Below are 15,447 nucleotides of genomic sequence, written 5' to 3' on the forward strand. Positions count from 1 at the left end.
ACAAGATGGGGAAAAAGGAGACTTGGACTTGAGTATCAGCTGCTTTTGTTGTACAGGACTTTGGAAAAGTCACTGAACTTCTGTGAATCCATTTCCTTATCTGTAAAATGCAGATGATAATATCAGCTTTCCATCTCAGAGTGATGAGAAAATCAACGAGATGAAGAAAGTGAAAGGGCTTTGTAAATTCTATACCTACACACAAGTGAAGAGAATTATCATCATTTTTTAACTAACCCAGCTTCGGCTGGCATATTAAAACACAGTCATTCTACATGAAAGTGAAAATAGTATTTGACCTACTAATATAATTGTAAACATATGGTGTGGCAAAAACAGACATAATTAAAAGGAATGTCAAAAGAAAGACATAAAAGAAATAGCAAACTTGAGAACAAGTTGACTCCCATCAGTTGGCACTGACTGCCTTGAGCACTGGATTAAGAATGATTCTGAGGCTGGGTGTTCAATTCTCCAAAGAAAGCATGCCATAATTGACTAGCAAGGTCAGGTGAGCCATGGGTACAAGATATGAGATATCCCATATCTGACATCACCATTCTTGATTTCTTCACTCCTCAGAACAATTCTGTGAAATAGATTACACGTTCCCCATTAAACATAAATCACTAGGGACTTCCCTGGCGGTTCAGTGGTTAAGACTTCACCTTCCAATGCAGGGGGTGTGGGTTCGATCCCTGGTCAGGGAGCTAAGATCCCACATGCCTCGCGGCCAAAAAACCAAAACATAAAACAGAAGCAATATTGTAACAAATTCAATAAAGACTTTAAAAACGGTCCACATCAAAAAAAATCTTAAAAAACAAAACAAAACAAAAAAACATAAGTCACTAGATTACAAAATGGCCTTATACAAAAATTAAAACAGGTGATAGAGTAAACAGCAAGAAGTTATGAGACATCTTTTTATAGATTGCAGAGTCTGGAGGGATTTTACATGTGATCTAGTTTAGGTCCTTCATCTTACAGGTACAGAGTCAGAGGCCTAGAGAGTGAAGGAGACACTGTTCTCACCTTGCAGTATTAAATGCGAAAGTGTTTTGAAAAGTACAAAGCTACACACAGCTGTAAAGTATTTTGATGTTCTTATTAGTCTCTTAATCCATATGTCTTTGTTTATACACAATTTATTCCTGCTCAAAAGAAACCCCCAACCCCAAATCCAGCATGATTTTATCCTTTTTTCTCATGTTTTACCATTTATGTTTGAAGGAGCTCATTTAACAAAAAATATTAGGGAGGCCTTGAATTAAAAGCTCACAAGTTCGACTGGCAGTATCTTTTGGGACCTGTGGCTGGAAAGTAATTCTTTATGTTTTAATTATTTTGGCTTCCCGACTGTAAAACACTAGCACTAAAGCGGAAAAAATACTGATTATTACACACACACACAAATGTTTCCTAATAGAAAATAGAGACTGAACATTAATCTTTTTTCCAACAGAGGAAATTTCACAATGAAGAGATTAGCAAGCAGAGCTATTAAAGCAACCACTTCTTATTTATTATGATTCATATTTTAGTGGTAAAATCTACATAGCCTTTAACAGATAGCAGGTTGTTATTTTTAGCAATTTTTTTATTTGAAAATTTTAAAATGTCTTATCCCGAATGCTAAATAACATGAGACTTCATCTTTAAATGACTTTTAGTTGATTAAACCTATGAAATGGAGATGTGAAATTAGTTCTACATTAATCTAAACACTAATTTCCCTTTTAACAGGCATGAAGGATACGTACCAAGCAGTTATCTGGTGGAAAAGTCTCCAAATAACCTGGAAACCTACGAGTAAGATATTTTATTTGTTTTCCAAAACTACGATGCTAAGGAGTCCTCTTACATTAGGAGTGAATTATTGGTTGATTATTAAAATACTAGGCATTTTCTCTTCTTGACCTGCTTTCTTCTCCCCCATACTCTGATCCCTAAGTAAACAGTTGAGGGTCACTTTATTTATTTTCTTTTTTATTAGAAAGGTATTTTTATTTATTTATTTATTTAATTTATTCATTTTTGGCTGTGTTGGGTCTTCGTTGCTGCGTGTAGGCTTTCTGTAGTTGCGGCGAGCGGGGGCTACTCTTCGTTGCGGTGTGCGGGCTTCTCATTGCGGTGGCTTCTCTGGCTACGGAGCATGGGCTCTAGGCATGCGGGCTTCAGTAGCTGTGGCGGGCAGGCTCAGTAGTTGTGGCGCATGGGCTTAGTTGCTCCGCGGCATGTGGGATCTACCCCCGCCAGGGATCGAACCTGTGTCCCCTGCATTGGCAGGCGGATTCTTAACCACTGCGCCACCTGGGAAGCCCGAGGGTCGCCTTATTTTATTTATTTTTGGCTGCATCGGGTCTTAGTTGCGGCATGTGGGATCTTTCGTTGCAGTGTGCAGGCTTTTCTCTAGTTGTGGCGTGCGGGTTTTTTTTCTCTCTCTAGTTGTGATGCACAGGCTCCAGGGCACATGGGCTCTGTAGTTGTGGCGCACGGGTTCCAGAGTGCTTGGGCTCTGTAGTTTGCGGCCCGCAGGCTCTCTAGTTGAGGCGCATGAGCCCAGTAGTTGTGGTGCATGGGCTTAGTTGCCCCTGCAGCATGTGGGATCTTAGTTCCCTGACCAGGGATTGAACCCACATCCCCTGCATTGTAAGGTGGATTCTTTACCACTGGACCACCAGTGAAATCCCGAGGGTCACTTTAAATAGAAGAGGGAGGGTATGTGTTCTCATCTCCCCTTTTATCTAAGGGATGATTTTCAGATGCCTGCACATAACTGTGGTCAAAGGAAAAGGTTCTTCTGGGAATCCCAGGAATATTTATCTTACTTGAGAAGGAAGAAACACTATGAACACTGGATCAAATACAAACTGACTTAAAAACATGGTTTAATGCAATACTTCCAACACCAAGATAGCAGACAAAAATATAGATATTAAATATTTGCTTAGCTTGTGTTGTTTATTTCAAGCTAGTCATTTAAAAGAAGAGTTCACATGGATATAAATTTTTTTGTAATTTTATTTATTTATTTATTTATTTTTGGCTGTGCTGGGTCTTTGTTGCTGCACGCAGGCTTTCTCTAGTTGCGGTGAGCGGGGGCCACTCCTTGTTGCAGTGCGCAGGCTTCTCACTTCAGCGGCTTTTCCTATTGTGGAGCACAGGCTCTAGGCGCATGGGCTTCAGTAGTTGTGTCTCATGGGCTCTAGAGTGCAGGCTCAGTAGTTGTGGCGCATGGGCTTAGTTGCTCCGCGGCATATGGGATCTTCCCGGCCCAGGGCTCGAATCTGTGTCCCCTGCATTGGCAGGCGGATTCTTAACCACTGTGCCACCAGGGAAGCCCCACATGGATATAATTTTAATGGAATTACTTAATGTTTAATAAAATTCAAGTGTAGAGTACAATGTACTCACCATGTACATGTTATTTCCTAGCTCAGCTGCTGGAAGGCCCAGAGGCAATAATACTACAGTAGCAATGTGTACACTCAGATCTTGGATTTTAAATAACACTTCCCACTAAAAAGAACTAGGACTTCTTGGAGAAATGGCTTGGGGATTCAGAGTTGGGGCAGGGAAAGAACAAAGATGAAACTGGAACATTTTGATGCATCAAAAAGTAAAGAAGTACCCCCCAATATTTTTTTGTTAAGTAATGTGAACATATTGAATGATCACAGAAGCCAGCTTAAAAATGCTCCTTCTGACTAAATCTGGGATAATCTGAGTATCAAAATAAATAATGACAGTAAGGGACTACAATCCACTGAGTAAAATTAAAAAATCAATAATAAATAAATAGCTTGACAGATAAGTAAGTAAATAAATAAATGGGCAAGAAGAGAAAAAAGCTCTTTCTTGCAGCAAAATGCCAACTAATGAATGTAGAAGGAATGATAAAGTTTAAAAATCACCATTTTATAACTCAAAGTACCAACTGATTCAGGCAAGAATCATCAATGAGTGTCACAAATAGGTGATGAAAGTTTGATATTTACATAGTTTCAAAGTATCTTCTCACAAACCACTTACTAATAACAAAGAGGAAATATCTGGTAGATCCCATCTTAACTAAATGATCCAAGTTCACATCAATAATGGGGCAAGCAGACACCGTGCATCTCCTGATGTGATACACTGAGAAGGACACAACATCACTTCTGTGATATTCCTGCCCAAACATGCATAACCTGAATTATTCATGAGGAAATAATAGACAAATCCAAACTGAGGATAGTCTACAAAATAACTGCCCTGTGCTCTACAAAAATGTTAATATCATGAAAGACATGAAAGGCTGAGAAATTGGTCCACGTTAAAAAACTGAAGAGATGGGGTAACTAAATGCACCAGTAATCCTGGATCAATCTTGAACCATAAAAAAGCAAGCCAAAAAAAGTTACAAAATATATTATTGAGACAACTGATGAAATTTGAATAAGGTCTAAAATTAGGTAATAGTATTGTATCAGTGTTAAATTTCATGATTTTGGTAATTGTACTATGGTTATACAAGTGTATATTCTACTTATTAGAAATACATACTGAAGTATTTAGGGGTAAAAGTCTATTCTCAAATGGCTCAAAAAAATCTATTTATCTATATCTATCTACCTATCTCTCTATCTATCTATCTGGACAGAATGGTAAAGCAAATGTGTAAAATATCAACAATTGGTTCATCTATATGTGGGAGTTCTTTTACAGTATTTTACAACTTTTCTGTAAGTTCAAAATCATTTAAAGATAAAATTTTAAGTACTTATCAAGCTTAAGATACCAGGGTTGAAGAATGCTAGCTAATGAAACCTTCTATTAACTCATTTGTGTTCTTATTAGTTCAAATGTGGTCAAGTTATTTGTTGCTGAAATTCTAATAGAGTCTATAGTGAAGAACTATCATTTTCTGAAGAGTCTCTCAACCTGAGATTCATTTTGATCAAGTAGGTAAGAGAAGCTCCTCCCTCAGCTAACAGGAGTCATCACTTCCAAGAATACTCGAACTGTAATGAAATATATGAGATATGCCTAAAAAATAAAATTCTTTTATTATTTTACAGTCAACACCTTTAGAAAAAATTAGGCATTTATTTCAAATGATCACTAGGCTGGGAAGTTTTCTTTTTGTTTTGGTTTTTTACTTTTAATCAGAATTTCTTCATTTATGATAGACGGGGCACATTCAAACTTCCAACAGAGTATAAGGCCATAGGGAATGAGGGAGCTTGGGGCAAAAAAAAGGTATATTCCCTCTCTTGAAGATAGTTTAAGTCACTTTTAAAATGAAACACTACAGCATACAAACAAAACAGTCTGTGAACTCTATTTATTCTGCACTCTGTCAGTTTGCATTTCAGATATGGAATCGTAGCTAGAGAATTAAATGACTCATAAACAAGCATCCAGATAGTGAGTTATTATATCTGGGTATACCAAAAAAAAGGCCCAATATGATTACTTTTTTCCTTGAACTTAACATTGTCTAGATATCTGCATAAGAACTCAAAATTGTACCCCGGGAACATGATCATGGGTTGGTAAGTTGATTGGCTTCAGGTCTCCTGCCGTGGTTTGGGGGCTTGACTTTGGGCAAGTTTCTTCACCAGGTTGGATCTCAGATCCCTTTTCCTTAAACTGAAGAGTCAGGTAAGATGAAGGAAAGCAAATTGTGGCACTCTTGCTGACATTCCCTCCCTGTGCCTGAACTCAGGGCAGACATCACTCTTAGATAGTGACATTCTTACTCCCTGAGCTCAGACTGGCCTCGATCTTTGCAACACACAGATCCAGGCAGCCAGTACTAACTGATCAGAGCTGACACGTAAGATGAAGCATATTTGCCAGGCTTCAACTAAATAAGATCTAAGAGCCCACTGAGTTGGAAAGTACCATCCAGTTGCATGTGTTCAAAAGCTCAGATGAAGTGAAGTAAGTCAGACAGAGAAAGAAATATCGTATGATATCACTCTTATGTGGAATCTAAAAAAATGGTACCAATTAACTTATTTACAGGACAGAAATTGAGTCACAGATGTAGAAAACTTATGGTTATCAAGGGGGAAAGTGGGGTATAAATTGGGAGATTGGGATTGACATATACACACTACTATATATAAAAGATAACTAATAAGAACCTACTGTATAGCACAGGGAACTCTATTTGGTGCTCTACAATGACCTATATGGGAATGGAGTCTAGAAGAGAGTAGATATATGTATATGTATGACTGACTCACTTTGCTGTACAGAAGAAACTAACACAACATTGTAAATCAAATTAATTTAGAACAATTTTTTTAAAAAAGCTCAGATGAATCCACTAATTCCCCTATTCGTGGCTACTCTCAAATAACCAAACAAGTTTGGTAAGTGGTGTTGCTTCCCCACCCAGAACTTCTCTCCCCCTGGGCTTATTAATTTCCACAACTGATTGTTAACTGATGATCATTCTGTCTCCTCTAACGTAATAAGTGGGCAGGGAGGCCAGGATATGGTTCAAGTGTTAACAACACTGAAAAACTTCAACCCTAAAAAATCACTCACATTCTTTTTTTTTACCACTTTTTAGTTGTTTTTTCACCAGACAACAAAATTATAAAAATAATGCTCCTGTTTGCACATGCTCCAGTTTGAAGAGCTCTACTTTAGAAGATACAGGGAGTAGGGGTAGTAAAAGAATATAAATTATTTCACTCCATTTCATTTCTCTTTCAAACTTATACGTTACACATTTAATTTTTGTATTAAAATATAGATAAGGAAAGAAGGACCCATGTGAGAGCATGCACATGATAAATAGTGCGAAGATTACGTTCCTTAGGAGTTTGCAGATCGCAAGAACTGTATCTGACAGGTGTAACCCCTGAAAGATGTGGAGTTGTGGGCTACAGCATAGCAAACTAGGATTTTCTGGGGGGAGAGAGGGAGCCTGGTAATGTTTTTCCTTAAGTCCCTGGTATATGATAGTTACAGGCTCTTTATGGTGGTGATAAAAGCATGGACTCTGGAGCCAAAATGGCTGGGTTCACATTCTGGCTATGCCTTACTAGCTCATTGACCTTGGGCAAGTCTCATAACCTGCTGATAACACTTTCTGACACATGATAGGTGAGCTACACTTTAGCTAAATATTCTTTGCAGTCTTAAAGTTCTCACCAGAGTATGGCTGGAGCTTTCCCCCCAGCAAACTTTGATAGAGTCCACTGACCAGAGATATGATTTCAGCCTAGCTACAGCTAATGCAAAAGAGACTAATCAGGGCATACTCAGGAAGCCAAAGTTCATATCGAGGCTGTTTTAATGGAAACTTTATGAAAAGTCAGTTAGCATCTTTGTATAACTTGTATAATTCTAGTTTAGAGTCATCAGTCATTAAAATTCCCAGAATGATACCACACTGCATTTATGTTACATGTCATCTGTTGTTGCTTGCTTGAGTACGATATGCTACACATACAGATTATTGGCCAGCCAGGCAAGGAGCTGGACTGCTAGTTTCAAATGCTCAGATGTATGAAGAAGAGCTTTCAGCACTATATATGTTAATGAAATCAAACTATAAAAATGACACTGAACCCATAGTGTACTTAGATTTGCTTTCCCCCATTATCCAAATCATTCCTTCACACTGCATTGGTTCCTAAAGGTGTCTGACATGAATTATTTCAGGTTAAGATCTATTTTTGGTAGCAAAAATCAAGAAGTATCTTTACTTTCTTTTTTTATTTATACATTTAATCTATTATTTAAATTGCTTATAGAAAATTTGATTTTAAAACTTCTCCAGAAAAGAAATGAGACACTTATCCTGAGAAAATTAGCCAGAAATCTTAAGAAATTAAAACAGCCGTATGATAAAATCAGAAACACAAAATTAAACAATATCGTGTCATCACATGAACCCCGTGACACATTTTCCTTTTAAACTAACTTTGAAGCTCAATCTCAGGTTAGTTCGCTTTGTAAAAGTAGAAAATATGTGAATGTTTACCTTACTTTTAGCAGATTACATCCATTAAAATTTTTTAGTTTTTTCAGCAAATAAATTTAGCATTCCTTTGACAAGGAATAACAGTAATGCCTCAGGTTTTTCTACATTTGCATTTTTTACAAAGATAAACTAGCCTTATGAGATACTGTCAATGTCATTTGTGCAGGAGCTTTAGTGCAGCTGGGAAAAAAATGTAATTATTTTGCAGAAGATCTTGAAAACCAGTCTTACAGAGGAAAATACTGCAATTGTTTTAAAAGGATATTTGCTACACTTTCAAATTTATATTAAATTTTTATAGCTGCCCTAGCATCATCCTGCTAATAACCACCCACTGACTTACAAAATAGAGCAGAAGATAAATGTTTTCTAAAATTTTAATGTGGAAAATTTCCAACATGCACAAAAGTAGAGAGAAAAATATGATGAACCTCCATGTACCCAAAACCCAGCTTCAACAATTATCAACATTTCACCAATTCTGATTCATTTGTTCCAATTAAACATTTTATTACCTGGAAATGGTTCATGCTTTTGCTTTTGAGTTTGAAAGCATTGGTAGAAACAAAAAGAACAAAAAATTTTCTGGCATTAATTATCTTTCATAAGTAAATAATGAAATTTTTTAAAATGTCATTGACATATGACTTTTTCCTGCTTTCAGGTGGTACAATAAGAGTATCAGCCGAGACAAAGCTGAGAAACTTCTTTTGGACACAGTAAGTCTCCTTAAACTGTCTTTTAACTTCAAATAAAATGAATTGTGTTACTTTTTTTCAGCCATGCTGTGGTTTGTGCTAATGCAGTGAGTTGACATCTTGGATTAACAGTGGTGTCCATGTCTGGTTAAAGCATTCTGGGGGTTCACAGGGTTAGCATACATCAGTATAAGAAACCTGTAGAGGATCAAAGGCCTTGGTATTCACGTGTGACCGTGACCACAGCTTCTGTGGGTGGTCTTTTGGGCTGTGATGGCTGGCCCTGGGGAGCTGTGGTGCTGGTCTTCCTTGCCTGCGTCTCTGGCTGGGTCAGGAGTGCCTGTGACTCAGATTCCGCCTGGTTGGGCTGTGTGTGGATCCAGAGGAAATACACCACTTGTTTTATTTTTCATGCAACCGTTCTTCTTGAGAGCCATACGGTATCGGGAGCAGGACTGACCTTACCCAGGGGTGTCAGGATTAAGGGAGAGAAGGCATGGTGTGGTGAGGAAAGTACTGGGTCCTGGCCACTGCTCTCGCTCCAACTCAGTGTGTGACTTCGGGAACATCTCTTCTTCCTTCTGGGCCTCAGTTTCTCAATGAGTACAAGAGGAGCACTGGACTAAATCAGGGATGACAATTACCCAGACGCATACTGCCATTGTCTGCTCCTGGTCCTGTGGCCGACACAGTTGATCAGAGTTCATGGCTTTGGGATCCTTCTCAAAACACTGCTCCAGGAAGCTGCCATCAATTGACTGGCATGCAAGGTAAAACCTTCTCTTCCTGGATCAGAAGATCACTTGTTATTCTAAAACAGTGCCTCTCAAAGTATCTGTGGTGATGGACTACTTTTTGTGGTTGGTTTTTAATTTCCAATCTGTCACAGACTTATATTTTGTAAAATACAATAAAAATGAATTATCAGAAAAAATAAAAAGCAAAAATAAGAAGCAAAGACATAAAAAATGCAAGTCCAATTTTTTATTAGTATTAGATTCATTAGACATAAAATTGCTCTGTCTGATTGCTATAAAAAGATTCTAAATGATTACTCTCAATTTCATTTTTTTTGTCTGGAGGTGGACCAATAACAATTTGCTAACTGGCACCCATCCATAGACCACACTTAAAGTAGCATGGAAAATTGCACATTTAGGGCCCTTGCAGAGAAACCAAATGCATGGAGGTATTGAGAGAAAGCTTTCTACAGAGAAATCAATCAATTTATCAGCGTATTTGCTTAGAGCAGTGGTTCGCAGGCCTGTCTGCACATTAAAATCACCTGGGAAACATTTTCAAAATACCCATGCCCAGGTCCCAGCCCAGATTCATTAAATCAAAATCTCTAGTGGGTTAGAGGGGTGGGATAGGGAGGGTGGGAGGGAGATGCAAGAGGGAGGGGATGTGGGGCTATATGTATACGTATAGCTGATTCACTTTGTTACGCAGCAGAAACTAACACACCATTGTAAAGCAATTATACTCCAACAAAGATGTTAAAAAAGAAGAAAACCTCTAGTGGGTAGGGTCCAGGCATTCGTAATTTAGAGGAAAATCTCTCCAGGTGAATCTAATATTCAAATGATGTTAATGACCCGCGCCCAACACAAGCCTCACCAGTGAGACCAGTAAACAGTAGGCCTGGGTTGATGGAGGCATCAGTCTCTCTGTGCCAAAATGTTAGCCCTGTTCCTGCCATTTTCCAGTTATGGTTTGAAGGTATTTCCTATCTTTAAGAATCTTAAACTGCAAACCTCTCCTGCATGGAATGAAGCTGGAGTGACCAATTCATCCTGGTTTGCCTGGAACTGTTCCAGTTTTAAAACTGAGAGTCCTATGGCCCCAGAGCCCCCGAACCTCAGTCCCAGACAAACTGGGACAGTTGATCACCCAAACCGGTAACCATTACCAGTTTGGACAGTGGCTAGAGGTGAGCTTAGAGAAGGAGACCTGGGAAGATATCAGGTAGGGAATGAAAGTCTGTGATGGGAAGGTGGAGGGATGATGAATATTGTCAAAGAATAATCTAAAGGCATATAGTTGATTAATATACTATTTACTTTTGCACAACGGAAACTGATAATAGATTGATTCATTCTATCAAAGGCAAAAATATAATTTCTATAAGAGGAAATGGAGACGGGAAGAGAGCCCACAGTCATATTTTGGAGCAGTGAACTTTTTCTCCTTTGGTTAAGTTGCCGGTGAGCAGGCAGCTGGCAAAGAGGACAAGGTGAGATGCTCTGCCCGTGGGCAGTTTTGTTCTCATCAAAGAGGGCAAGTCCAGTTGTTTGTGGATTTTCCAAAAGACTATTTGTGTTTACCAGTGACGGCTGCAAAACAGGCAGTCTGTATGACGTCAGCCGTCTCAATCAGCATCTGTTGCCTTTATGACGTCTGCACCATTTCCTTTATTAGGATTTCTCAGTATAAACTCACATACCTTACCATTTTGCTGAGCACAGATCTAAGCGCATAGAGATACTTGAGACAGGGTCTTTGATCTCAATAAGCTTTAGACTCTATTGGGAAACAAGACAAACTCTGAAGAAACAGAGGATAATCTAAGAAAAACTGAACATATTCAGTAGGCTTTCAGTGGCCTTAGAGTTCTGAGAATATTCTAGAAGAATTAGAAAGATTTCATGGAGGAAGAGGAATTAAGCTGAGTCATTACTAGACTCTGGTTTCTCCTTGGTTCCACCTGGACTCAGCACTTAATTATTTCCTGTGGTTCCCAATATCGCACATTAGAATCACTGGGAAATTTTTAAAAATACAGATTCCCAGGCCCCAGCCCAGACCTACGGAATCAGACTCTCCAGGGTTGTTCATGGGAATCTATATTTTTTCAAGTCAAACTTGTGATGCATATGTGGCCCACTCAGCACCTATGTTATTGGATAACATAATAAATTATTAAATTAACCAATAAGAACTTATAATTAAATAAGAATTATACTGAGTTTAAACAAGTGCAGTTTTGTTATTTTCAATCCCACATTGGTTAATGAAGTATTGCCCATGGAGCACCTAAAACAGCCCACATTAATGATTAGCAAAAGATGATTTCTATTTTACAGCAGTTCTTTGGAGACACTTAAATACATTCTGCTTGCTAGGGCAGTTGAAACATTCCTCCTTATTAATATTCTAGACTACTTCACCAAATCCTCTTTGCCTCCTTAGGTAATATAAGGGCAAACTTCAGTGGGTCCCTATATTGTATGATGTTTGCAACATCAGCTGAATTGTTTCAGGGGTGAATTTAGTGTCCCCTTATCTAACAATTATAGGACCCTTAAAAGATTGATTGATTCATTATTATTGACCAAAAATGTATTTATTTTATTTTTATTAACTAAATCTCCTGATGTACTGCCCCGTGCATATTTCTCCACTAGAATATAAACCCTTTACCTTGTTCCTGCTGTACACAGGACCCCAGAACTGTACCTATGATAACGTAGTTGCTCAATGAATATTTATTGAGTGAATGAATATAGCAAATGCTTAAGAAGTGTTTTTAAATTAACAAATATGCTGTAGGAGAAGCTGGCTAATCATGAGCATCATTGGGGAGCTTTTTAAAAATACAAATTCCAGGACTCCAGCCCTCACCAGTCAGAACCTTAGGAAGTGGTACCCAGGTGATTCTGGGTCTTACCCAAGTTTGGGAACCACAGAAAATATCTCCTATTGTGTCCTATCAATTATTCAGATAGCACCTCCTCTAAGAAGCCTCTCATGCTTTCCCTCCCACAAGCTGTGGAATGTGGTTTTTCCACACCTTTGAACCCCTATGGTGCAATGTCATGACATCTCCAGTGGCTCTGTTTTCACTCAGCCTCGGACCTCAGCCGTCTCTCTTCTGTCGTAACCCATTTAGGTAGAGGGTGAATTCTTTGCAGGCAGGTACTCTATACTTCACAGCATTGCATACGTTGGGTGACCTGAATTTTGGGCAGAAGCCTTATCTCAGACATTGGTTTATCATATTTCCATGATTCTAAGATGTTATTAAAGATACAGTACTGACTCCATACCAGGATTTTTTCAAGAAAAGAAATGAACCACCTCCAGAATGAAGAGTGGCTATCTGTCAGAGACACTCTTAAATTACAATGCAGTGTGAACAAGCTGTATGTAAGTTATCAGTCCATCTTTTTCACAATAACCTACCCTGTGTAGCAAGATTATCTTCTGTAAGGTGCCCTTCAAATCATACGGACAGAAAGAAAGAAGTAAATTCCTAACAGTCAACATGTCTCAGATGAAAGCAGACAATGGCATTAATACTTATAACAGGTGGTATACCATAGCGTGTGATAATAACAGCTAATGATAGCTCTAATAGTCCTTGTTCTGGTATTATATTCCAGGAACTGTTTTAGGCACTTTAATTCTCCCAACCATCTTGCGAAAGTCATTTTACAACTGAGAAAACTGAAGCTCCTGCATTTAATCAGGAAACATCTGTGTTGACAGAATTATAGACTGAGTTAGAATTCCTTTTAAAGAACACCTGGTCCATCCCCTTTGTGCTACAGGGGAGTAAACTGAGTGTAAATCAGTGGCATAGCCTGGACTAGAGCAGGGATGCTTCTTTATAGACACACACACACACACACACACACACACACATGCACACATACACATATACACATGCACACACACACAGTTAGTAAGGGAATATACGAGTTAAGTTCTATTCTCCCATCCCTATACTTCCCATCTGTGTATTTGACCCCCTTGGCATGATTTTTTTTTTCTATTGTTACATCTTTATTTTTCTAGATAAAATAGTAAAAGGTAAAGTGAGACCTTGACTATATCCCGTGGGAACAAGCCCCCTCCCCGACCTACCCTGGCTGCATTGCACAGATCAGTGCCCCTATGCATGGCAATGACAGGAGCAGAGACCCTTTAGACTCCACCGTTCTTGGTGGTTGTGACTTCCTCTGAGCCCCTTGCAGGAAGTAGGTGATAAGGCACATGCCGGATGCCTCCTTTTCCTCAGAACCCTGTGCTGCCTCAGCCCTAAACCAGAGTTTCCTGTCACCAGCACTGAACGCCACCTAGAGCAACTACGATGGAGGAAGAGCTCTGCCAGCCTCCCGTCCTCGGCAGAGCTGACTGAAAACTTTACCTCTCCTTTGTCTGATGTCTGTGGATCAGTTTACTCTTGTTAACAGTTGGGCCCCTCTCTAATCACAAATTAAAAAAAAAAAATAATGGTTTCTTTGAAAGAATAACAACAACAAAGCATTCTTAATTAAATAGAAGAGACATTACCACTCCCTTCTTCACAGATAGTTGATAAACTTGGGGTCTTTTTGGTCTATGTTTCTTCCCTTTAGAATAATTTACATATGTAGATAATGTCTGCCTCGGCTAAAGTTTAATTTCTTCCTGTCTTGAACTTAACCCATCACATTTCAGTGAGGCAAGAGCAAAAGCTTCGATATTTGGGCAAAAGGGGAGAAATTTTGAAGACAAGTGATGGTACATGTAATACATGGATGAATATCACAAACATGATGTCAAGTAGAAGAAGCCAGACACAAATTCATTATTCACAACAGCCAAAGGTTGAAACAACCCAAACGCCCAGCAATTGATGAATAGATAAACAAAATGTGGTGTAATCCATACAATGGAATATTATGCAGCCATAAAAAGGAATGAAGTACTGATACATGCTACAACTTGATGAACCTTGTAAACAATATGCTAAGAGTAAGAATCCAGTCATAAGAGACCACATAGTATATGATTTCATTTACATGAAATTTCTAGAATAGGCAAATCTCTAGAGAAGTCAGATGAGTGTGGCAGGGGTGCAAATGATACTGAGGTGTCTTTTGGGAGTGATGAAATATTCTGGTGATGGTTATACAACTCTGTGATTTTGATAAAAATCACTGATTTGTACACTTAAAAGAGGAGAATTTCATGTTATCTAAATTAGGCTTCAAAAGCTGTTTTAAAATCTAATGAACTAATCTGGGATTTTTTGGTGTCACATAGATCACCTTTACTTCAGAAACTGAATAAACTACTGACCCCAAAGGGGGGAAAATCTGCTTATTGGAAAATCAAGTTTTTTAAAAGGGCGATTTGCATGCAAAAGTTAGAAGGGTGTTTACTAGTGCACTGGATAAACAGTTTACACTCATATCTGAGAAGACGAAAATAAGAATCTGGTTAGTTCTCCTCTGCCCTCACCATGTCCAAGGTCATGCACAGAGCACACTGTAAAAAATGTGGGAGGCTAATTATGGGCATAAGGTTGTACTATTGGTCCAGAAAGATTGACAACTCATTTTCTTAAATTTCAAAAAATTCATGAAATACAAAATCATTAAAGTAAATTCTGTGTGTACAAAGACAGAATACTAGGACTGTCCTAGAGTACTACGACATCTTGGAAAAAGAAATGTAGCAGCTTTCTGTATTTTCCTCATTTCTTCCCCTGCTTTCAGGCAACAGCTAGGGCAGCCCTAGCTCACGACCTTGAGAAAGGAAGGTCAAGGGTGGAAAACAGAGACGAAGATTCAGGTCTCAGCTTTGAATTTCTTCCTTTCTTTTTCCAGTTTTAGTGAGATATAATTGACCTATAACATTGTATAATTTGAAGGTGTGCCACATAATGATTTGATTTATGTATATATTGCAAAATGATTAATACAATTTTAGTTAACATCCATCTCTACACATAGTTACAATTTTTTTTCTTGTGATGAGAACTTT

The 15,447-nt window shown here is 38.4% G+C and overlaps 2 protein-coding genes across 3 annotated transcripts in view; one reads left to right on the forward strand and one right to left on the reverse strand.

Moving 5' to 3' along the window:
• Nucleotides 1–15,447, reverse strand: part of MED7 (mediator complex subunit 7) — a 117,682-nt gene that overhangs the window by 70,306 nt on the left and 31,929 nt on the right. The gene's annotated exons all lie outside the window — the stretch shown is intronic.
• Nucleotides 1–15,447, forward strand: part of ITK (IL2 inducible T cell kinase) — a 63,886-nt gene that overhangs the window by 34,299 nt on the left and 14,140 nt on the right. For both annotated transcript variants that reach the window (XM_059917591.1, XM_059917590.1), the window contains exons 7-8: nt 1,747–1,812; nt 8,658–8,712. In XM_059917591.1, the coding sequence (XP_059773574.1) occupies nt 1,747–1,812; nt 8,658–8,712 (121 nt within the window). The remainder of the gene's footprint in view (nt 1–1,746; nt 1,813–8,657; nt 8,713–15,447) is intronic.

This window comes from Balaenoptera ricei, chromosome 3 (assembly GCF_028023285.1).
Source record: "Balaenoptera ricei isolate mBalRic1 chromosome 3, mBalRic1.hap2, whole genome shotgun sequence".
Lineage (NCBI taxonomy): Eukaryota > Metazoa > Chordata > Mammalia > Artiodactyla > Balaenopteridae > Balaenoptera > Balaenoptera ricei.